The sequence below is a fragment of the Phascolarctos cinereus genome, unplaced genomic scaffold (assembly GCF_003287225.1).
Source record: "Phascolarctos cinereus isolate Bilbo 61053 unplaced genomic scaffold, phaCin_HiC Scaffold_726;HRSCAF=1367, whole genome shotgun sequence".
Lineage (NCBI taxonomy): Eukaryota > Metazoa > Chordata > Mammalia > Diprotodontia > Phascolarctidae > Phascolarctos > Phascolarctos cinereus.
Genome location: NW_027556098.1, coordinates 218591785 through 218615161, shown reverse-complemented (window position 1 = coordinate 218615161; position 23377 = coordinate 218591785). Strand labels below are relative to the sequence as shown.

General features: G+C 38.5%; 1 protein-coding gene and 1 long non-coding RNA gene across 2 annotated transcripts in view; one reads left to right on the top strand and one right to left on the bottom strand.

Annotated features, from left to right (window-relative positions):
• Window positions 1-23377, top strand: part of MYO3B (myosin IIIB) — a 632072-nt gene that overhangs the window by 397724 nt on the left and 210971 nt on the right. Inside the window, exon 28 of the mRNA XM_078146159.1 lies at window positions 15564-15675. Within this exon, the coding sequence (XP_078002285.1) occupies window positions 15564-15675 (112 nt within the window). The remainder of the gene's footprint in view (window positions 1-15563; window positions 15676-23377) is intronic.
• On the bottom strand, window positions 548-5664 carry LOC144454552 (uncharacterized). Its single transcript, XR_013483044.1, has 3 exons — window positions 4987-5664; window positions 4259-4476; window positions 548-4066 (listed from the first exon to the last, which is right to left on the bottom strand). It is a non-coding gene; the product is annotated as an uncharacterized LOC144454552 (long non-coding RNA).

Genomic DNA, 23377 nt, shown 5'->3' with positions numbered 1-23377 from the left:
ATGATGGCTGTCGACCAGCTGTCACTAGAGCCAGAAACTGAGCAGGCGTCTTGTGTAATCAGTCGACAATGGTTATGGAGTGGAAGGCTGATGCTTTTACACCTCATCTGTATGCGCTTTCTCTGGCAGATACAGTTGGTGGCTTTTGCCAACCTCATTATCAAGGGAAGAAAGATTACCCTTCCTAGATCATCATCCTTGGATAATGAATGAAATCCATGAAAACAGTGTCGTTTACTGGGAACAATGTCTGTGTCTGTCTACAGGTGGGTCACTGAAAATTAGTTCAGGTCAGGGAGGGCTGTCTGGTAGAAGAAACAGATCTGTGGAATCCCCAAAGACCCAAGTATATTTTAGAAGTCAGGAAGCTCATCTTTTGCCTTCTTGATGGTAATGGGGGTTGAACAAGTATTCTCTGATCAACTGAGTCTCCCTACCCTGTACTTTTATCAAGCAGGTTGGGAGAACTCCAGTGTCAGTGTCTATGATCAACTCCCCACTATATATTTATGAAGTGTAAGAAACAAAAAAGAGAGCAAAGTTTAAATGAGTTTTTAAAGGAATATATTTTATTTTTCTTCCTTCTCTTTCTTTTCCTTTCCTTAATTCCCCTTCCCAATTCCAAGTCAGGTTTACTTCATTTCCCTATCTTTTCTCCATTGTACTCTCCCACCATAATCTAAAAAAAAAATCCTTTTATCATAATATTTTACAAATATATAGCCCTTTAACTTTTCAAGGACTTTTACATGTATTCTTTCATCTGATCAGTACAAATCTTCTTCCCCAAAAACATTATTGTAGGTTTAATAATAATAATTAGTATTCATATAATACTTGAAGTTTTGCAAAATATTTTACAAGTCTTATCACATTTTACCACCACAACAACTCTGAGAGTTGGGTACTACTATTATCCTCATTTGATGAGAAAACTGAGGTAAACAGAAGTCAAATGACTTGCCCAGAGTCACATGGCTAGTAAGTCTAAAGCCCAATTTGAACTCAGTTCTTCCACACTCAGGCAGGTAAGTGGCTGTATGGGGTGTTTAGGGAGGATTAGCAACTATGGTGTGAGGGCTTGCCAATCCCTTTTCAGGACTGCTCATCCACTTTTGGTGTCCACCTTCACTGTGGTTCCAAGAAGCTGAAGCATGCATGGTGGCCACGCTGCAGTAAAACCATCTCAGCAGATGTGCTAAACCAGATTGAAGGTAACCAACAGGCCTCAAACCTCTTGGTGAATTAGGGGGATATCTACCCCCAAGCATTTGGAGACTTCTCTATATGGAATGAGTGGATGAGAACAATTTGTTCCAACAGCAATGAGGACGACTGAAGCAAGTGCCATGGAGTATTTAGAGCCTGGTCAGACATCAAAGACACCAAGGTCATCCACTGCATCCCATGCCATCTCCATTTATCTTGACTTTTGTCTTGCCATTGGACTTTGATGACTCTGGAAGAGAAAGTGAGGCTAAGGACTTTGTGCAATGCTGTCACATTTAAATACAATTCACACACAAGTCAAGACATGGCCCTGTGATGTCACTGGTCTTCTTTGAAAACAAAGGACTAATAATAACAGCCAGGTGGCACAGTGGATAGAGGGCTGGGTCTGGAGTCAGGAAGACTCATCTTCCTTGAGTTCAAATCCAGCTCAGACACTAGCTGTGTGACACTGGGCAAGTCATTTAACCCTGTTTGCTTCAGTTTCCTCATCTGTAAAATGAGCTGGAGAAGGAAATAGCAAACCACTCTGTTATCTCTGCCAAGAAAACACAAATGAGGTCAATGAAGAGTCAGGCACAATTGAAAACAATTCAACAACAACAACAACAACAACAGCAACAACAAAAACAACTTGTTCCGTGTCTGTTTCTCAATCAACTGAGCCACCCAACTGCTAGCACATGGCATGGCTACAAATAACATAGATTATAATGTGATAAATGGAGTACCGAAAGAAATGGTAGGAAAATGATAAGGAAGGAGAGATTATTTCTGGCTAGTGGTTGTCTGGGAAGACTTTGCAGAGGAAGGCCATTAGACTGTGAGGTCCTTGAGAGGATGTGGGAGTCTTGACCTTTTGGTATCCCCAACACTTTTACAATGCCTTACACATAGTAGTCACTTAATAAATGCTTGTCTTGGTTTGACCTGGAAAGTTAGCACCTAGATCTTGCAAAATATGAAAAAGCCTAACAGATGAATCATAGATGCAGAGCTGGAAGGAGCCTCACAGGGAGATGAAAGGGGATGATTTCTAGGTCCAGTAAACAGTTATTTGTGCATAGGAGCATTTGGAGAACCTCACCATCAGCAGGGACTCCCCCTTTTATTTGAACTCTCTGCAGGACATCTTCCAAAAAATGAAAGACACCTTAGCTGAGCCTATGTCTCTGATTTATACAGTCCTTGTAGGCAATACTCACTAGATTGTTGAACAAGGCTCTCTCCATAGTTGCATATGTTATACATTTTCTATATTTTTAACATTCATAGGAGAGGCTCCATTGGAAGAAAGCTTCCAGGGATAAATTTTCTTCTACCAAATCAAATGCTTTTTTAAAAAATCAATAAATTATAGACACAGGGGATCATTTAACTCTCAGTCATTTCTGTGACTGTGAAGATGTGTAGAAAATAATCTACAAAGACCTGTGTGTTTTCTTCTCACATTTTTCACTAGGCTCTTCTCATAAAGATTTTACAGAGATGTGAAAGTTGGCATAGGTCAGTAGTTTTTAATACCTTCTTAGCTGACTACTTTTGATAAAAAAAAAACACCATACATAGTTTTTTTTCCCATTCTTTTGGAATATCCCCTTCTTTGAGCTATATTGAAAACAAATTTTGAATGCCTTTAAATTGTGTTGCCTTCAGCAGAGATTTCTTCTTTATTTGGTCAGGTCTACACATTCTTCCCAGCTTAATTTTCTTAAGTACTACTGCCAGTTCTTTACATAGTTAATACATTAGGTACTGAAGGAGTAGAATCTAAATGTAGTGGTTCCACTATGGCCACCAATGATAATAGAACACAAGACAAATATTTACAAATCTGGACCATTTCATTCATCTATATCCATATCTATATATGTGTATGTATGTGTATATGTGTATACATATGTATGTACATATATGTGTGTTCATAAATATTGTGGTTCTTCTATCTCCATTTCATCTACAAAGAAGAATAATCTGATTTAGCTAGATAGCATACCAAGCTCTCTAGGCAGACTTTCATTTCAGCAGCCTTTTATTATATTTTGAGAATTTTTTTGTCATTCACAGTCTTATTGTTTTACAAATTTTACTTAGCTCAGGGATTAAAGTTTGCTATATAAGTTAATATCCAGATTTTTAAAGCTTCCTTCTACTAATGAATGTTTAGCATCACTTCAACTTCAAGAAATGGAGATAAAATCAAGTCTTAATTTTTGTTTGTTTTCCATTTTTCTTTGTAATAGGCAACCTGCTTTAACAGGCCATATTGATTATAATTGATTACGGTATCTCCTCATCTTTGTTCTTTCCTATAATTTAATATTTACCTTGACCTTTGCCATAATACTATAGAGTTCTATTCCAACACCTCATCAAGGAATGGAGGTTCTCAAAGGCTGAGCCATTGGAGCTCAAGCTCTGGCATGGTCTACTATGCTAGAACAGCTTTCATGAAAGTCCTAGAAATAGACTGCTTTCTGAGGACCAGATGAGCTAAGTCTGGAGAATCTAAGTATGGAGAAGTCTAATCACTTGGTGATGAATGGCCATGACAATCCATTAAACAAAGAAAAACCAAAATGATCCTCCATTCTTCTTTGTCATTTAAATCACTGGGTATCTAGTATCCACTGAATTAAAATTCTCTGTATCTTCGTCCTCTGCAACACATAGTGGTACACATACTGCAATTCTCTTCATGGCTGTTTGTTTGTTTATGCTTATGACGAGGCCAGATCATCAAGCAACTCATGAAGTCATGTTTCTTATTCATTGTCTTTGAGTATGTGATGGAGCAAATTTTGCCAACTTCTTTATTTGCTTCTCTGAGGAAAACCTGAATCATAAAAAAAAATTGCCTTTTTGCTATAAATGTTAATGTTTCATCTTTGCTTTTACTTATAGGGATAAGTGTCAACCTAGAATTATAGGAACATAGAATTTACAGCTTAAAGGAATCTTTGAAATCATCTTGTCCCCCCCCATTTTATAGATTAGAAAACTGAGGCCCAGGGAGGTTGTAACTTACCCAAGATCACACACGTGACAGAACCAAGATTCAAACCCAAATTTTCTAACTCCAAATCCAGTGCTGTTTCCATAATAACTAATACTAATGTCTTTCTTCAGTTGTATATCAACCCCTTGGTCAATTGAAAGAGTCCTCCTGTATGCATCTTTGGACAGCGTGTATGCTTTGATTCTAGGCAATCCATGTCAGGAAAAAACTGGCAAATAGGAAAGCACCTACAGGAGGGCAACCAAAATGGTGAAAGTGGTACCCAGTCAGGATTGGTGGAAGAAAGTGGGAATATTTAGGCTAGAGAAGAGAAGCTTTGAGGGCAGAGAGGATGATAGTTGTCCTGAAGGATTTGTAGAGCTGTCATGGGGAAGAGGGATTAGACTTTTTGTGTTTGGAAGGAGAAGGCCAAGCTTAGGGTGAATGTAAGGAAATACTTCCCAAGAGCTACAGCTTTCCAAGAGCTGAGAGGCCCTGGAAAGTATTGGCTTCCCCCTCAAAAGAAATTTTAAAGAAAGGCTGGATATTCATAGATTGAGCATGCTTCAAAGAGGATTGTTTTCAAGAGGGAATTTTAAAGCACTTTACATCCTGGCATCTTCCTGCCTATCTAAGTCGTCTTATGCTTTCCCCTTTAGAATTGTTTCCTTTTAGCTATTATTTATATATGACATTGTATCTTCTGACTGCACCTTTTTACTGGCTTTCCCTCATGCTGGAAGCCCCTCCCTGCTCACCTCCAACTCCTGGCTTCTTCGGCTTCATTCAGTTCACATTCCATCTTCTTCAAGAAGACTTTCTTAGTCCCCTCCTTTCCCCCAGTACCTTTCCTCTGATAGTACCTTCCATTTATACTGCATATATCTTATGTGCACAGTTATTTGCATGTTGTCTGTCCCCATTAGATTGTGAGCTTCTTGAGATTCAGTTTCCTTGTCTTTAAAATGGGATAATAATAGCACCTACCTAAGGTTGTGGTGAGGATCAAAGGAGACAATACTTGTAAAATGCTTTGCAAACCTTAGAGCAATATATAAATGCTAGTTATTATCCTGTTATCTTTGTTACTCATGTTATTATTGCCACTGGAGGCAACCAATTCCACTTTTTGATATCTGTAATTTTTATGTCATACTTGAAACTTTTACATGTTGGCAGGCTTTATCTCAGAACTTGCTTTGTAGGTGTATAACTTCTAACCACTCACATTTCATCTCCATATAGTCATGGGGTGTTGAAAATTGACTTTTATAGTGGGGCAGCTAGGTGGTGCAGTGGATAGAGCACCAGCCCTGAAGTCAGGAGGACCTGAGTTCAAATTCGGCCTCAGACCAAACACTTGACACTTACTAGCTGTGTGACCCTGGGCAAGTCACTTAACCCCAATTGCCTTAAAAAAATTGACTTTTATAGAGGAAGCTAAAATATGAATTTGTAATATAATAAACTTAATGGAGGCAAGGTCTCAAAAGGCTAAAAATTTGGTACAATATAAATCTTAGGTGAGTGTACTATGCCCAGAATCATTACTGAAGGAAATAGAAGATGTAGGGAAAATGGCTCTCCCTTCTCCAACCCAAATATTTTTATATTTATTAGGTTTAGCTAATAATAATAACTGAAATTTAGATAACTCTATTACCTAAGCTTTCAAACTGTTTTCCATAGATTATCTTATTGGATGAACATCAAATAAAGTCTTGAAGTAGAAAAGGAGCTATATCACAAATAGATAGAAAATGTATGTCTCAGGGGAAAGATGTTTTGTTGTTGGGCAGCCAGGCTTAGTTCCATATATGTATATATATATATATATATATATGTGGTTTTTTTTTTGGTCCTTCCATACTAGGGTCCTGGGTTTACAGATCTAGAGTCGGAAGGAACTTCTGAGGCAATCTAAGCCAACCCCTTCATTTTATAGGTGAGGACACATGAGGCACAGGAAGATAATATGATTCACCCAAAGTCGCAGAGATGGTATGTATCAGAAGCAGGCCTTGAGCTTTTGGCTGGCACCATCTTATTCCAGTGATTTGCCAAAATGAATAATACAAAAGGAAAGAGGCGAGGGACATTATGCATGTTCTCTTGGTCTCTTTGCAAACATGGTATTCCCTTTGGCTGTATATATATGTGAATCTCCAAGAAGGGTGATATTGTAGATACTGAAAGTACAGACAGAGTTCAGTAGTGAATGCCACATAAATATTGTCATGAGGAATTGACCTGTGGTGTTATTCGGCATGCTGTCAGCATTGTTGTAAACAAGAAGGTAAAGGCAAAAGAATTAATGTGAAGTTGGAACATATTCTAAGAGTTGAGCTAACTTTATGGAAATATGTTTTGCGTGATTGTACATGTATAACCTATATCAAATTGCTTACCATCTCAGGAAGGGCGGGGGGGGAGAATTTGGATCTCAAAATTTAAGAAAAAGTGTTAGAATTGTTTTTACATGCAATTGGGGAAAGAATATTATTTTTTAAGAAAAAAAGAGTAGAGCTAACTTCCTGAAGCGTGTGAAAGAAAATGATTAGAAGAAGGAAGGAAAAGAAAAAGGTTCATGGGTCTGACCGAAGCATCAGTTTGCTCCACCCAGAGAAGCATATTTTATGAGAACCAATGGCAAGGAGCCTGAGTTATTGAGACCAATCTTCTATGAATTCATGGGATGAAATAATTGTAAAAATAATAAAGATTTATTTTAAGATAAAAAAGGTTTTTAGATCAGGGAAAAAAAGCAGCAAAATTTGGACTCAGGTCTTCCTCACTCCAAGGACAATTCTTTATCCACTATATCAAGCTACCTCTTAATTCCTTGTATACATGCTGACATGATCCCCCAAATGCTAATACCTTTTCTCCCAAACAAATTTAACAAAAAATATGCATCTGTGCATATTTGTAGTTATTAATTTTATATTTGTGCCACATATATTTGTTGTTTTTTAATAGTATCTTATTTTTCCCAAGTTACATGTCAAGAAAATTTTTAGCATTCAGTTTTACAAGATTTTGACTTCCAAATTTTTCTCTCTCTCTCCCTCCCCTCCCCTCTTCTGAAAATGGTAGACAGTTTGATATAGTTCATGTATGTACTATCATGTGAAAATATTTCCATATTAGTCACAGTTGTGAAAGAAGAAACAGATAAAAAAAAGCATGAGAAGGACTAATGTAAGTGAAAAAAAATATGTTTCAATCTGCATTCAGAGTCCATCAGTTCTTTATCTGGATAGCATTTTCCTTTGTGAGTCGTTATGCTTGTCTTGGATCATTGTTTTACTGAGAAAATGATCATCACACAATGTTGCTGATACTGTATACAATGTTTTCCGGGTTCTGTTCATTTCACTTTGCATCAGTTCATACAAGTCTTTCTGAAAACTGCCTGTTCCTCATTTCTTATTGCACAATAGTATTCATTCATATTCATATTCATACGAATAACATTTATATATCACAGTTCATTCAGCCATTTCCCAATTAATGGACATCTCCTCACTTTCTAATATTTTGCCACCACAACAAAGGCTGCTATAAATATTTTTTTACTTGTAGGTCCTTTTCCCTTTTTTATGATCTCTTTGGGATGCAGCCCTAGTAGTGATATTGCTGGATCAAAGGGTATGCACGGTTGTGCTATATGTATTTGTATATGTGCTTTTGGTCTCACCTCTTAGAATATAAGGTTTTTGGAAATAGAAATTCTTTCTTTTATTTCATACTTGTATCCCTGGCACCTACCACCATGCCAAGCACACAATAGGTGCTTAAAATGCTTGTTAATGATTGATTAATGCTGATCACGTATATCTGAACTTCAGACTTTTCTTTAATAATCTTTTATCCCTTCTCCCCACTTTTGCTCAGCCTTCCTGAAGTCCTGCCAAGATTTGTTGAATACTAGAGACAGGTTTTGATTCTATTTATTGCCTGAAGTAAGTCAAAGCTTATGAAACTTTGGCCTCTCAAGAAAAAGTCTTTCAGTGACTCTGGCCCTAAGGTGCATAAACCTCAAACTTAGAGAGACCAGAAAGAAACTAGAGGCATTAATAAAGGAGAGAAAAGATGGATTGATGGAGTGAACACTTTAGTGAGAGGCCTTGGGTTCTTAGTCCCAGTTCTACCACTAGTTGACATTTCTGAGAATCTTCTCTATGAAGGAGGCCCATAGTCAGCGTTATTCTGCTAAACCTGGAACATCTGGTCTTCTTTGATCTGAATTTCAGCCATACTGAGAGGGAATCTGGTATGATGAATAGAGCACCAGAAGTGGAGGCAACACAGCTTGGGTCAAACTTGTCTCTGACACCTACTAGCCGTGTGGCACAGGATAAGTCGCTTAACCTATCTGAACCTCAGTTGCCTCAACTGTAAAATGAAATAGTTGGCCTTGGAAGGCCTCTTCCTGCTCTAAATTTATGAGCCTGATTGATTCCATAAGCAGTGAAACCCTGCAAGGCAATCAGTCAATCAATAAACGTTTATTAAGTACCTACTATATGGCCAATCATGGTGCTAAGCACTGTGAATACCAAAAGAAGAAAAAGACAGTCCCTAACCTCTAGGAGATTACATTCTAATAGGACTACTATCCCAATGTCTTGTTTGGAATCTGTTTGGGTTAATCAATCAGCATGCTATAATGGGAGGAATCACTGGTCTTGGAATCAGAAGATCTGGGTTTGAATCCTAATTCTGCCTCTTATTAGTCATGTGACCTTGGGCAATTTGCTTCAATTGTTTCCTTATGATGGGGAAAAATTGTATTTTCACTACCTTCTTCATAGAGTTTCTGTGAAGAAAATGCTTCTATAAAAAATGTAAGCTTATTAATGTGGGCAGCTAGGTGGTACTGCAGATAGAGTGCAGGCCCAGGAGTCAAGAGGACCTGAGTTCAAACACTAGCTGTATAACCCTGGGCAACTCACTTAACTTTGTTTGCCTCAGTTTCTTCATCTGTCGAGTGAGCCAGAGGAAGAAATGACATCTGTGTCAGAGAACCCCAAATGGGGTTACCGAGTCAGACATGACTGAAAACAACTGAACAAAGCGATTAATATCACCATCATTGGTAAATGCACACCTAGAGAGTTGAGGAGAGAAATGCAGAAAAGCACTATGGGAATGAGAGGTTGGCGTGTTGAATCATTAAAAAATGTTAGTTTTTAAAGGAGGATTGAGGGGAGGTGGGGAGTGGTCACTGGTCTAGGCGAACTCCATGTCCCATAGAACTTTTTCCTGGAGTAGACTCTCAGGTGTTTTTTTTTCTTTAGTTTTAATTTGAAATAGATCATAATCTTTTATTCATTATCTCCTCAAATGAATGCAAATCTGCTAAGGGTTACTTCTAGATTTTCCCCAGATATGCTTGAATCTTTAAAAGGACTATATCCCTGTTACAGGCACCTGCCCTTGGTTATCATTTAACCCCATTCAGGCTAGGAACACCCAGCCATAGAGCCCTTGCCTTTGGTGAAGTCCATTTTTGCTATACTTTCTGCATGGCCCTGGGTCAGTATTTGGGGAGTAGGGGAAAGGGGTAAGGTGGAGTGGTTTTGGTATTTAAGTAAATACTCATTTGATTTATGTATTTTGTTATTTAAGACCATAATTTCTCCTCATGGCTTAATTTCTGTAGACTAGTTAATAGTCCTTTAAACCAGATATTTACTTGAAATTTATTAAGGGAGTCACTTAAGTCATCTTTTAGCCAAGCAATGCTTTACTTCCTCATAATTCAGGCCCTTTGGTCAGTTTGTTCAGCTCTGAGTTTCCCAGACCAGCATACAAGGATTAGGACATTCTCCAGGGATTAACTAAAGTTATTTTGGCCACACTTGGAACTGCTTAAAATTCAATGATGATCTTACATTCCAACCTGAAATCACATCTTTTGTTTATTCATTTGTTTTTGTTTTGGGCTTTTTTAACCCTGGCCCAAATACCTTTCTTCACTTTTAAGACAAAGCCAAGAGGCACTGGGGAAGATTAGACTTCTTATAGTTATATTAAGAAGATTTCACATGGTTCTATAAGAGTTCTTAAACTTCAAATAATTCTCCCAAATCAATATTTTGATGACTGAAGTGTAAGTGAATCAGAAACATGAAATAAATAGTCTCCTCAATTACAGAGAGCTTTGAAAATGAATAGAATGATCATGGACTTTGTTTTTTAAAAAAATAGGAAGAGAGTAGCTGGAGGCATGGGACAATCCCCAAATAGAGAGGATCACAACCCTCTCTTTTAATTATGGGGTATGACACCCTTATATCTAGAGCCCGGAGTTGTGATGTTTTTGAGCATCTTCCTGGAGCTTTAAAAGTATTCATCTTTTTAACAAGTCTGTTAATGAGCTGTTGTTGCCTCTTTAAATAATGGGAACCCCCTAAAAGGTATTAGCAAAAGTTTTCCATCAAAGCTCTATATGAAAAATGTCATTCATTATGCCTTAATTGTGAGATATACATTGCAGTAGCTCATGGTGCTATCAACTGAGGCCAAGAGAATGAAGACTACAAAAGGAGTCACTAGTATAAGATCTCTCCCTGCCTTTTCTTCCTTAAAGCTGAAGAAGCCGATGCCCAGAAGGGGAAGTAAATTGCCCAGTGTCACACAGGTAGTGGATTATTAGAATACTCAAGTCTCCACCTCTGAGCACCATGCATCTTCCATTATACTTTGTTGCCACTCCAGTGAACAATGAAAATTCTGTAGGTTGTTATTGATGGGAGTAGGAAAGATGGTGTTTCCTGGCCCTGGTGGGAGTGGGGTGGAGAGGAAAGGAAGAGTAGTGAAGCAAAGAAATTGTTTTTGGTTTGGGGATGAATTGCTTGGTGGAAAAGGGCACTGACTCTTGAGCCAGAGGACCTGGTCTGACCTAGGACTTTTAACACCTGTATGACCAACAGTAAGTCATTTCAACTCCAGTGCTATGACCTCCTCCTCTGTAAAATGAGAGAGTTGAACCAAATTGCCACTGATGCCCATTCTAGCTTTAGGGCCTTGATTGTATGATCCTTCATTGCAGTATCAGTCAATATAAATACAGTGCTTTGCTAGGGCAAAAGAACCTCTTAGATCTTTATGATAAAGCAGTTGGATTGCCAAGACAATAATTTATTTAATATAGATAGATAGATATAGATATAGATATAGATATAGATATAGATATAGATATAGATACCTACTTATTTTCTTAAATATTTCCCAATTACATTTTAAAAAATTTTAGTGTTCACTTTAAAAATTTTTCAGATCCAAATTCTCTTCCACCCTCCAGCCCCTTGAGAAGGCAAATAATGTGATGTCGATTATACATGTGAAGTCATGCAAAACATATTTCCATATTAGCCATGTTACAAAAGAAAACACCACCAAAAAAACCCCGAGAAAAATAAAGTGAAAAAGTATGCTTCAATCTGCACTCAGAGTTCAAAACAATCATTTTTTTAAAGGGTCACTTCATCTCTTTTGAACTCAGTTTTCTGGTTTTTAAGATGAGAGAAGCTGAACTAGAAAAATTCCTAAAGTCTCTTCTAGCTTTAATATTCCATTATTATAACTTAGAGATGCAGAAAGTAGAGGTGTCTCTTTGGAGAATTCCAAAGTACTCAGGGTAGTTATGAAAGAGGAAAATGATAGAAGAACTATAGGGACCATCCCCCTTTTGAAAATTTTATAACTGGGATTGATAAGGAAAGAATCCTCAGAATCGAAATTTAATAGGCTAATAGGTTTAATAACTTTGTTGTTGTTGTTGTTGTTGTTGTTGAGTCATTTCTGACTCTTCCTGGCCCCTTTTGGGATTTTCTTGGCAAAGATACTGGAGTGGTTTGCCGTTTTCTTCTCCAGCTCATTTTCCAGATGAGGAATTGAGGCAAACAGGGTTAAGTGACTTGCCCAGGGTCACACAGCTGGTAAGTGTCTGAGGATGGATTTGAACTCAGGAAGAAGAATCTTCCTGACTCCAGACCTGGCACTCTTTCCACTCTACCCAGCTGCTCAGTGATTTATATTCTAGAAGTCCTTTAATCCAACCCCAATATTTGCAATGAGGAAACCAAGTCCCAGAAATGTTAAATAACTTTCCCCAAGGTCACACAGGTAATAAATAGTGGGAGAAAGATTCAGACTCCATCCTTCTGATTTCAAACTGAGCAATCTTCATCACAGTGCCTTTGAGTTTCTATAGGATGTGACTCTAACAGGGCCTCTCTTATATAGACAAAAAAGTAGATGTCTCTGTAGCATGACCTGAGGGGCCCTGGAAAACTCAGCTACCAAAGAATGTCTCTTACCCGCTGCATTGCTTGGAATTTCCATTATTAAGGTCCTTTGGATTAAGCTATTATGTCTCCAGAAAGATCCTGTTCTAATGTTGTAGGTATAATATGATGGGTGGATTGGCTGTGCCAATCTGATGTTGATGAGGTCACCATGGTCCAGTGTCTTGTCTACAGATTTGTCAGTTTAGAAACTTAATTTTATAAATTCACTTAGGGGGATCAGGCTGTAGGGAATTAAGTTACACTTATCAAAATCACCAGACTTTTAAACCAGAATACTAAAATATTAAATTATAATATAACATATATCTGGCCCAAGAACCAGGACTGGTTATCTCCACAGGGTAATCTCTTTCTCATGGATAAATCCACTCAGAAGCCATATTATAGACTAAGGAAGAAAATATAATATTTTAAACTAATTAGCCTGATGAATTTCCCTCCTCTGCTCTAGAGATATTTCTGTCAAAGAATCAAGATGGAAGATTTATCTAGAACCAGAGCCCCTCTCCCCTAGTGTTATATTTCTGACAAATTCTAACTCCCTGGTTATCCTTTCCTACATTCCATGCAAACCACTGCCCTCATCTTTACAAAATCACCCTCAATTTCCAAAGGCTTTCATGTTAATGATCTTTCAAATTATCTGTACTGGTTACCCATTGCTTTATATTGACCACTTCCTGATACCATAGAGAAAGGCACCTCAGTCTCATCAGGAACTGGAAGTGTTCCTCAAGATTCTGTCCTGGTCCCTCTTCTCTTCTTCCTCTATACTACATCGCTTGGTGATCTCATCAGCTCCCATGGATTCAATTATCATCTCTATGCTGATGATTTTTAGATTTACTTATCCAGCCCTAACCTCTTTGATGAGTATCTGGTATCTCTGGTAACTCATTTCCAGCTGCCTTTCAGACATCTCAGACTGGATGTCTAGTAGGCATCTTAAACTCAACATGTCCAAAGTAGAACTTACTATCTTTCCCCCAAAATTCTCCCTTCCTCCTACCATCCCTATTTCTATAGAGTGCAACACCATCCTTCCATTTCCTCAGGCTCACAAACTAGGAGTCATCCTGGACCATCACTATCTCTTACTCCTCACATCCAATCTGTTACCAAGACCTTTTGATTTTCATATTTGCAACATTTCTCGAATACACCACCGTCTCTCTTCTGCCACTGCCACTATACTGGTGCAGGCCCTCATTGCTTCATGCCTATATTATTGTAATAGCCTACTGGTGAATCTCCCTATATCATCTCTTTACTCCAATCCACCCTCTATTCAGTCACTAAAGTGATTTTCCTTACGCATAGGTCCTATTAAGTCACCATTCCTCACCCTTACTCCCTATAAACTCCAGTGATTCTCTGTTGCCTCCAGGATAAAATACAGAATGCTCTATTTGGCATTCAAAGATCTTTATGGCCTAGCTCCCTCCTACCTTTTCAGTTTTCTTATTCCTCACTACCCATCCCATACTCTTTGGTCCGGTGACACTGGCCTCCTGCTGTTCCTCAAGCAAAACGCTCTGTCTCTCATGTCCAGGAATTTTTTTCTGACTGTCCCCCACACCTGGAATGCTCTCTCTCTTCTACCCTAACTACCCACTTCCTTCTCTTCCTTTGAACTTTCCAACTAAAATCCCATTTTTTCCTGAAAGCCTTCCCCATACCTTCTTAATTGTAATGCCTTCCCTCTATTAATTATTTACTATTTATCCAGTATATAGCTTGCTTTTTATCTATTTATTTGCACGTTGCCTCACCCATTCTTTGTGTCCCCAACACTGAGCACAGTGTCTGAGACATAGTAGGTGCCTAATAAATGTTTATTGATTGATCAGTTGATTCTTTTTTTTTTGCAAATCTATTCCTCTTAAATACGTAATAAAATTACGTAAATTTCTTTTTTTCCCCTATTTTCCCTCTCCCTGCCCTAGAGATGGCTACTATTAGACACAAATACTTACATATACATATATACACATATATATGTATTGCATATATGTATATAAATCTGTTAAAATCATTCTATACATACTTCTATTTATCAGTTCTTTCTTTGGATACAGATAGTGTCTTCTTCCTTCATAGTTTATTTGGATTGGTTCATTCTTACATCTTATAGTCCCTCTCCCCAACATACTTTGTTATCCTATGACACCGGCTTCCATGCTGTTTCTCAAACAAGACACCCCATTTCCTGACTGGGCATTTTTCCCGGCTGTCCTCCATGTCTTGAATGTTCTCCTTCCCCATCTCTTGTCTCATCTTTTGTTTCCTTGCCTTTATTCAAGTCCCAGCTATAATCCCACCTTCTAAAGGAAGCCTTTCCCAGCTCTCTTTAAAGTTAGTGTCTTTCCTCTGCTGAATGTTTTCCAGTTGATATTGTATATTGCTTGTTTGTACATAGTTATTTGTATACTGTTTCCCTCTTTAAACTGTGAGCTCCTTGAGAGCAGGGATTGTCTCTTACCTTCCTTTATATCTCCTGCATTCAGCACAATGCCTGGCATGTAGCTGTTGTTGGTCATTTGTGTCAGTCCTCACTCTTCATGACTCTGTTTTTGGAGTTCTTTGCCATTTCCTTCTCCAGCTTATTTTTACAGATGAGGACTCTGAGGCAAAGTTAGGTGACTGGCGTAGTAGGTACTTAATAAATATTTATTGAGTGACTTGATTTTCAGCCCATGATCCTCTGTCTACTTTCTGATATTATCAACCATTATTACAAATTACTTTTTTCAATAAATTACCTGTGACCTAGCACAGAGTTCAGTCTTGAGAGAATGGGAATTGGGATTGGCAAATTTTGGTGGGATACCTCAAGGGGAGATCCAGGGAAGCTGTGGAACAGCATGAAGAACCTGGGAATCTAGTGTTGGGAAAGAAGGTACTGAAGGTGGAGAAGAGGAAAACAGTGGGGAAAGGACATTAAAAGGGGAAATGGCTACCAGAGAGCAAGTTCATATCTCAGGAGCTTTAAATGTCTGTTTGTTTGCTCTCAGTTTTTAGGGGTTATCTTCTCCGAAAAAGCAATACAGGACCCCAGATCCTCCCTGGCTTTGCAGAAGGTAGAGAACCCACTAACACTGCGACTGGAAACCCTCATGGAAGCTGGTAAGTCTTAGTCCTTGAGTGTGACAGGGCCTGAGCATGGTCACCCAGCATCCAATCAACACTTAACTGGGGTATTGATTCTTTCCCCAATCTGGAGAGTTAGATGATTTACCTATTTTTTTAAAATGTTATTTATAGACCAAGTAGTGTGTGCTTATTATCCTTGTTTCTGGGCGAAGCTAAGTCTGATGGAATGCTTGAGCTTGGGAATGTTGAGCTACAGTGGGGCTAACATTCAGAGTGAAAACACTAAGTCTAGCACCAGAGAAAGGGAAGGAGGATGGGAGGGAGGGAGGGAGAGAGAGTGAAGGAGGGAGAAAGGGAAGGGAAGAGAAGGAAAGAAGGAGGAGGGCAAGGAAAGAAGGAAGGGAGAGAAGGAGAAAGAAAGGAAGGAAGGAAAAAAGAAAGGAGGATGGGAGGGAAGGGAGAAGGAAGGAAAGAAAGGAGGGAGGGAAAAAGGAAGGAAGGAAGGAGAAGGGAGGGAGGGAGAAGGAAGAAAGCAGTCAAGGAAGGAATGAAGAAAGGAAGGAAGCATTTATTAAGTGCCTGCTGTGCTCCTGATACTGTGCTAAGTGCTTTACAAATACTATCTCGTTTGACCCTCATTATCTCCATTTTACAATTGATAGTTAGAGGTTAAGTGACTTGCCCAGGGTCACACAACTAGGACACATCAGATTTGAACTCAGGTTTTCCTGACTCTAGGCCCAGAGCTCTATCCATTGTGCCATCTCACTGCCCTTATGGAGGGGCAATCTGGCCCAGTTCAGAAACCAAGCAGATTTAAGCTTCTGGGCTAATAAGCAGTGAAGGCAGGCCTATGAGCAACCAGAGAACTTCCAGCCTAAGTGAGATATGGGGACCCAGTCAAAAAAATTATTAAAATATTGTGGTTTGAGCTGGCAGTTAGTTCCCAAACCGTACCCAGACAAAGCCCACTATAAAATATGTTCCCCAAAACCAGTTTATGGGTTGTTAAAAAAGAAAAGAATGCTCTGTCCTTTAACTCTGTTACTAATATGGCTTGTTTTGCTTGACCTAAGTTTTGTTGCCTCTCAGTGCTGACTTTATTTATGCCTTTGTAGTCATTGTTTGTACAGATCTTTTGGTTTTTCTTTCTTCGCATCTTCCCAAGTTTCTATGAATTCTTCTTATTTGATTCTTTATGACACAATAATATTCCATCACACACACATATACCATAGCTTGCTTTTTGTTATTGTTGTTCAGTTGTTTTTCAGTTGTGTCCAACTCTCCGTGACACCATTTAGGGTTTTCTTGGCAAAAAAATGGCAAAGTGGTTTGCCATTTACTTCTGCAGCTCATTTTACAAATGAGTAAACTGAGGCAAACAGGGTTAAGTGACTTACTCAGGCTTAAGTATCTGAGGCCAAATTTAAACTCAGGAAAATGAGTCTTCCTGACTCTGGGTCTGGCACTCTATCCATTGTGCCACCAAGTTGCCCAATATATTACTCATAACACTCTATAATTATTTACTGCTTAAGGTGCCTTTAAGGAATTTTTAGTATGAACTTCTTGGATCACCTTCAAGAACTCCCAAGGGATTCACACTAAATTGGAACACCTGCTGTACATGGACCTAACTCCATCAATCATTATCTCAGTAGTTTAACCAATTTTCAATTAGCATTTATTGAGCACCTACTAGACTAGAGATTTCTAAATTCACTTTAAGCTCTTAATCTGCAATCCTGTGATCTACTTTTAGTGGAATGATGACTTCATCCTAAGGTTACCATTTTTTTTCTCTTTAAATAACCAGTTCTTGTTGGCTAGTCATCTATAAGAAAATTAATTGGGCTCTCAGGTACTTTTTTAATGGAAAAGTATGTAAAAGTTGTTATGAAAGTTCAGATGCATTTTGTGTAGCCGGGAAAGCTGTATAGACATCAGTGGATCTATGACTTGCCCATGGCTGTGGATCATACTTTATCCTCATCTCCTGTGTTGTTATGATTGCCTTTTCCCTCCCTATTAAGTGTCTATAGTGTATTTACCCACCCAATGTGCTGGAAGGTGGGCTCTGACCTTTTAAAAATATTTTGTGGATACCAGTGCAGTACTCAGACTGTCTATCTGTTATCCTCCTATTTTACAGATTGGCCTGCTTCCTTTAATTTTCATACACATATGCCACTTTTCGTGTTCAACTCACTTAAACTCCTTAAACCTCACTCTGCTTCTTGCTGTTGCCCTTCCAATCATCTGCAGTTTTTATTTTTCTGCTATTATGGTGTTTCATGATTTATAACCATAATGTATTACCAGAATATTGCTGCTTAAAATATGAGCTTAGCATCAGGGAACAGCTTGGAATCATTGAAAATGCTATGCAGTTTCCAGAAAATACAATCCAGCCTGATATTTTTCACTCTGGGCCCAGAACATTGACCATTTGTAGAAAATGTCCAAGACTAATTCAATGGATATCCATCCAACTGCACCTCACCATCTGAGCTATATGCATTCTTTCTCTTTTAGTCTTTTTTCCCATTATTTTATTCTCAGCTTAAATATAAGATAAACACTTCCATTAATCACAGTAGAACAGAAAGAGAGGTTTGCACAGGAAACTGAGAACCTCTATGATATGTAACTTGCCTTTCTTTTTTAGTATATAAGAAACAGAATATATTACTTTCAAGGCTGTCCTGCTTGTCTGTGATTTCTTCTGGTTGCCCTCTGTTCCTTTCTGTACATTTCAGAAACCTGTTTCAATGACCCTCTCTCACTTTTTCTTTCTTTCTTTTGGGGGAAGGCTGCATTATTCCTAGCTTTCTTCTCCATTCTTACTTCTTTCCACCCTCATCCCCCATGAAGGAAAAAAACCGTTGTGACAAATATGGAGAGTAAATTCCCGCTTTGGCTTTGTCCAAAAATTAATCTCATTCTGTAACTTGAGTCCATTACCTCTTTGTCATGAGGTGGGTAGCATGTTTCATTACCTATACCAGAGTATATCTGGGAAAGCATGGCTGGTCATTGCGTTGATCAGACCTCATAAGTTTCTCAATGTTATTTATTTTTTGTTATTGTTGTTGTTCAGTTATTTCAGTCACGTCCAACTCCCTATGACCCCATTTGGGATTTTCTTGGCACAAGTACTGGAGTGATTTGCCATTTCCCTCTCCTACTCATTTTTACAGATGAGGAAACTGAGGCAAACAGGGTTAAACAACTTGCCCAGAGTCATATAGCTAGTAAGCGTCTAAGGCTAGATTTAAACTCGGGTGTTCCTGACTCCAGGCCTAGCACTCTATCTATTATGCCACCACACTTAATAGATATCTATTGATTGAATAATTAAATCATTTGATGTGGTAGGGCGAAATACAACCATAAAGGTTATCCTCCAGCAAGACATTTCTCATTAGTAAGGCTTCCTCAAGATCCCTTGGTGGATACTACCACTGAAGTAACATTGTTTAACCATATTATGAGAATCTACATCAAATAAAGCAGAAACAACTAATCCATCAATCATGCAACATTTATTAAGTACCTCCTATGGGTCAGACATTGTGCTAGGTGCTAGGAGCACAAATTCAATAAATGCAACAATCTCTGTTTACAAGAAACTTATATTCTAATGGGGGAGAAAACAAGGACATATATGTAGATATACCTGTGTATCTGGATATGTTCCTGTCTCCTCCATTAGCATATAAGCTCTCTTTTGAGCAGGGATCTTGAATATATAATGTATATATTATATATTTGTATATATGTAGTTAATAAATAATAAACAATGATGGATCTTCAACTTTATCTCTCACTTGTCTATGAAAATATGCTCTATTATAGAAAATAATCTCTCAAAGTTTACCTCTTTTCTTCTCTTGCTTTCATCAAGAATATATGGACCATCCTTATAAGTATTTGTAGAGAGGGGCAAGTCGATGGCACAGTGGATAGAGCACCAGCCCTGGAGTCAGAAGGACTTGAGTTCAAATACAGCCTCAAACATTTGACACTTACTAGCAGTGTGACCCTGGGCAAGTCACTTAACTCCAACTGTCTTGCCAAAAAATATATATTTATAGAGATAAGAAAATTGGTATTTGGGTCAGTAATTGCTGATGTCTTTTCTTGATGGTATTAATGTCCACGACAATACTCATTGTTTGGAATCTTCTCCTTTTCAAAATGTCTTGAAAAATCTATCTCTAAGTGACTTTAAAGTTATGTTGTATCCCTCTGCTTTTTCCGAGGTAATTTTAACTTCTTCCAGTAGCCCACCAGATACTGTTGTATTACAGAATCCAAATGTTGTAGTCTCTCACTGTCATTAATGATAAAGATAGATTTCCATAGAAATAATGGCCTATCTATCTATTACATGTATCTCATGTATATGTGTTGTCCTAGTTTCATCTATGAACGTTCTTGGGATGACCAGTATCAGTTAGGTATCACCCCAAGCCTTTTACAGGTTCATATTCCTTTCCACTGCTTTTTCAATTTTTCTGAGTTAATATTGCTCTTACTCTTTGCTAGTTACTCTGTGTGTATGTTTTTTAAAATGAGCTTATGATCTAAATTGTGTTGCCCCTGGCTACCACATCTATCTGCTTGGCAGGGGGTTGGAATAGCAAACAACTGGTATCAGGTCAGTACATAACCCATGAGAGATTAAAACACAATTATCAGTACCAGGAAGAAAAGGAATAGAACATTAAAAAAAATCTTCTGGAAAAAAAAATTACTGATACGGGCAATCCTTGGCAGATACAAGATGGCAGGTTTCAAATGTATAGCTTAGAATCACAGTTTATAGGGGCAGCTAGGTGGGGTAGTGGATAGAGCACTGGTCTTGAAGACAGGAGGACCTGATTCAAACCCAGCCTCAGACCAAACACTTGACACTTACTAGCTGTGTGACCCTGGGCGAGTCACTTAACCCCAATTGCCTAAAAAATTTTTTAAAAAAAGAATCAGAGTTTATATCATAAGACTGAGAGGAGAGTTAGTAAGCAGATGTAATTTCCTAGTGCCAGAACTAGCTTGTCCAGTTAAGCAGATGAGGGATGTGGCTGCAACATCAACATGGTTTTAACCAGAAGCCAGAGGGGTAGACAGTGGGATTCACATAGGAAAGACTAATGGCATATCAAAAAAGGGGATGTGTCACAAGACATGAATTTTGTTTAGTCTTATTGTGGTTTGGGTAAAAATGATGTGTTGCATTTTAGATTATGGTTGATTTTTTAAATAAGACCTATAATTTAATCAGTGTAGGCAACATGACTAATATGGAAATATGTTTTGCATGATTACATATGTATAACCTATATCAAATTGCTTGCTGTCTCAGGGAAAGGGGGAGGGAAGGGAGGGAGAGAATTTGGAATTCAAAAATTTTTTAAATGAATATTAAAAATTGTTTTACATGTAAATGGACAAAAATAGTATTCCAAAAAAAATTCCATCAGTGTAAGGAGTTCTTAGTAAGGAAACACCTTCTATCAATGCAGATTGATACCTGTTCTGTAGCTTATAGTCTTGGAGAGTTGTTTGGACACTGTGAAATTAAATGACTGGCTTAAGGTCACACAGCCAGCATGGATCAGAGGCAAGTCTTCCTGATACCAAGACCAGTACCATTTCTACTTAACCAAGTTGCCTTCCAACTTGGATTATATATTGTACTATAAATTTAAGTGATAGGAAAATATGGGCATGATCCTTTAACAGGCTGAGTCTACCTGGAATGTTGCCTTCACTTCTGACGTTGTCCAAATATTTCATGTCCCTTAGACCAGGGTATTAAAAAGACATAGCAGGCATAGTGAGGATCAGTATGCTGAATAGACAAGATCAGTTGATTTTAATTTAGAGGGAGCACACTTTTAAATTAGTTCAGTTAATAGAGCATTAGCTTAGAGAAACAATTTGGTTTTCTCAAATACCCTTAACCTGAGGTGCTACCATATTCTGAAAGAATATTGATATAGTTGGGGTTAGAGACTGAGACTGACTAGGTCAGCTTATGAGAACTCAGCTCAGAATTACTCAGAGAAAATAATCACTTCACTGACCTCTGTAAATGGCACTCATTTAAGAGCTATTTTACTATTAGTTTGTCACTTATATGCTCTGGGAGAGATTTCTATTTAAGTTACTGACATGTTAAATTTGTTTTATCATTTCTACACAAAAGATTTAGAATTGAATGGTAGGCATTCATTGTCCTGACTGGTGTTATCTTTGAATCTTTATACATTCCTAAGCTTGCCAGGCCCATTCAGTCATCCCTGACACCTAGCTGGCAGCAGCTCACAGATGGTGACAGCAGAAGCAGAGGGCTGAGGGAAAAGTCCTAGGTGGACTCATTAAAATCTAGCTCAGATTGTACCCCAAGCTTCAAGTAGAATAAATAAGAGACAGCAAGGATGTCATAGACCATTTAGCATTTTAAAACCTGACCTGTCACTTGTGAGTAAGGTCTTTAAACTAGAGTTAAAATGGCTGAATTACACCAAACTCTAGCTTCTGATATAATCTCCATCATGTACCATTCAGCGTTCCAGCACCATGTTACTCTGAGCTGTTGTAAAGTTTGGTTCCATTCCTTCCTTCCTTCCTTCCATCTTTCCCTCCCTCACTTCCTTCTTTCCCTCCCTCCCTTTTTCCTTCCCTCCTCCCTCCCTCCCTTCCTCCCTTCCTTCCTTCCTTCCTTCCTTCCTTCCTTCCTTCCTTCCTTCCTTCCTTCCTTCCTTCCTTCCTTCCTTTCCTCCCTCCCTCCCTTTTTCCTTCTGTCCCTCCTTTCTTCCTTTCTTCCTTGCTTCAACAGACACATTACAGCATCTCAAACTGAAAATGTCCAAAATAAACCCATCTTTTCACTAGGTCCTCCCTTCTTCCTAACTTCCCTACTTCTGTTCAGGCCACACCGTTCTTGTGTTTACCCAGGTTCACAATACAGGAATTATCCTTTACTCTTCATTCTCACATATACAACAGAAGCAACTAGGTAGCACAGTGGATAGACCCCTGGATCTGGAGTCAGAAAGACCTGAGTTCAAATCCAGCCTCAGACATTTACTAGCTGTCTGACTCTGGGCAAGTCACTTCACCTCTATGTATCAATTTCCTCATCACTAACATGGAGATGATAGCAAGTCCTACCTCCTAGGGTTGTTGTGAAAATCAGTGAGATAATATTTGTAAAAGCACTTAGCACAGTGATCGATACATAGTGGTTCTTAATAAAATGCTTGTTTCCTTCCTCCCTTGCCACATCTAATCAGTTGTGAAATCTTGTCATTTCTGCTTCTGCTACATTTCTTTTATCTGGTGTGTTCTCTCCATGCATACTTCAGCTAACCTAGAGCAGCACTGCTCCCTTCCATAGACCTTCTGATGCCCTCACTTGGTAGTCAGACAGCCGTGTCTGACTCTTTGTGACTCTATTTAAGGGTTTCTTGGCAAAAGCAATGGAGTATTTTGCCATTTCCTTCTTCAGCTCATTTTTAAGGTGAGGAAACTAAGACACATAGGGTTAAGTACTTGCCCAGGGTCACACAGCCAGTAAGTGTGTGAGGCTGGATTTGAACTCCGGAAAATGAGTCTTCCTGAAGTCAGACCTAGCACTCCGTCCACTGCGCTGCCTCTCTGCCTTGTTGCTAGTGCTCCTCTCCAAATTATTTTACATTTATTTTATATATCATAAATCTCA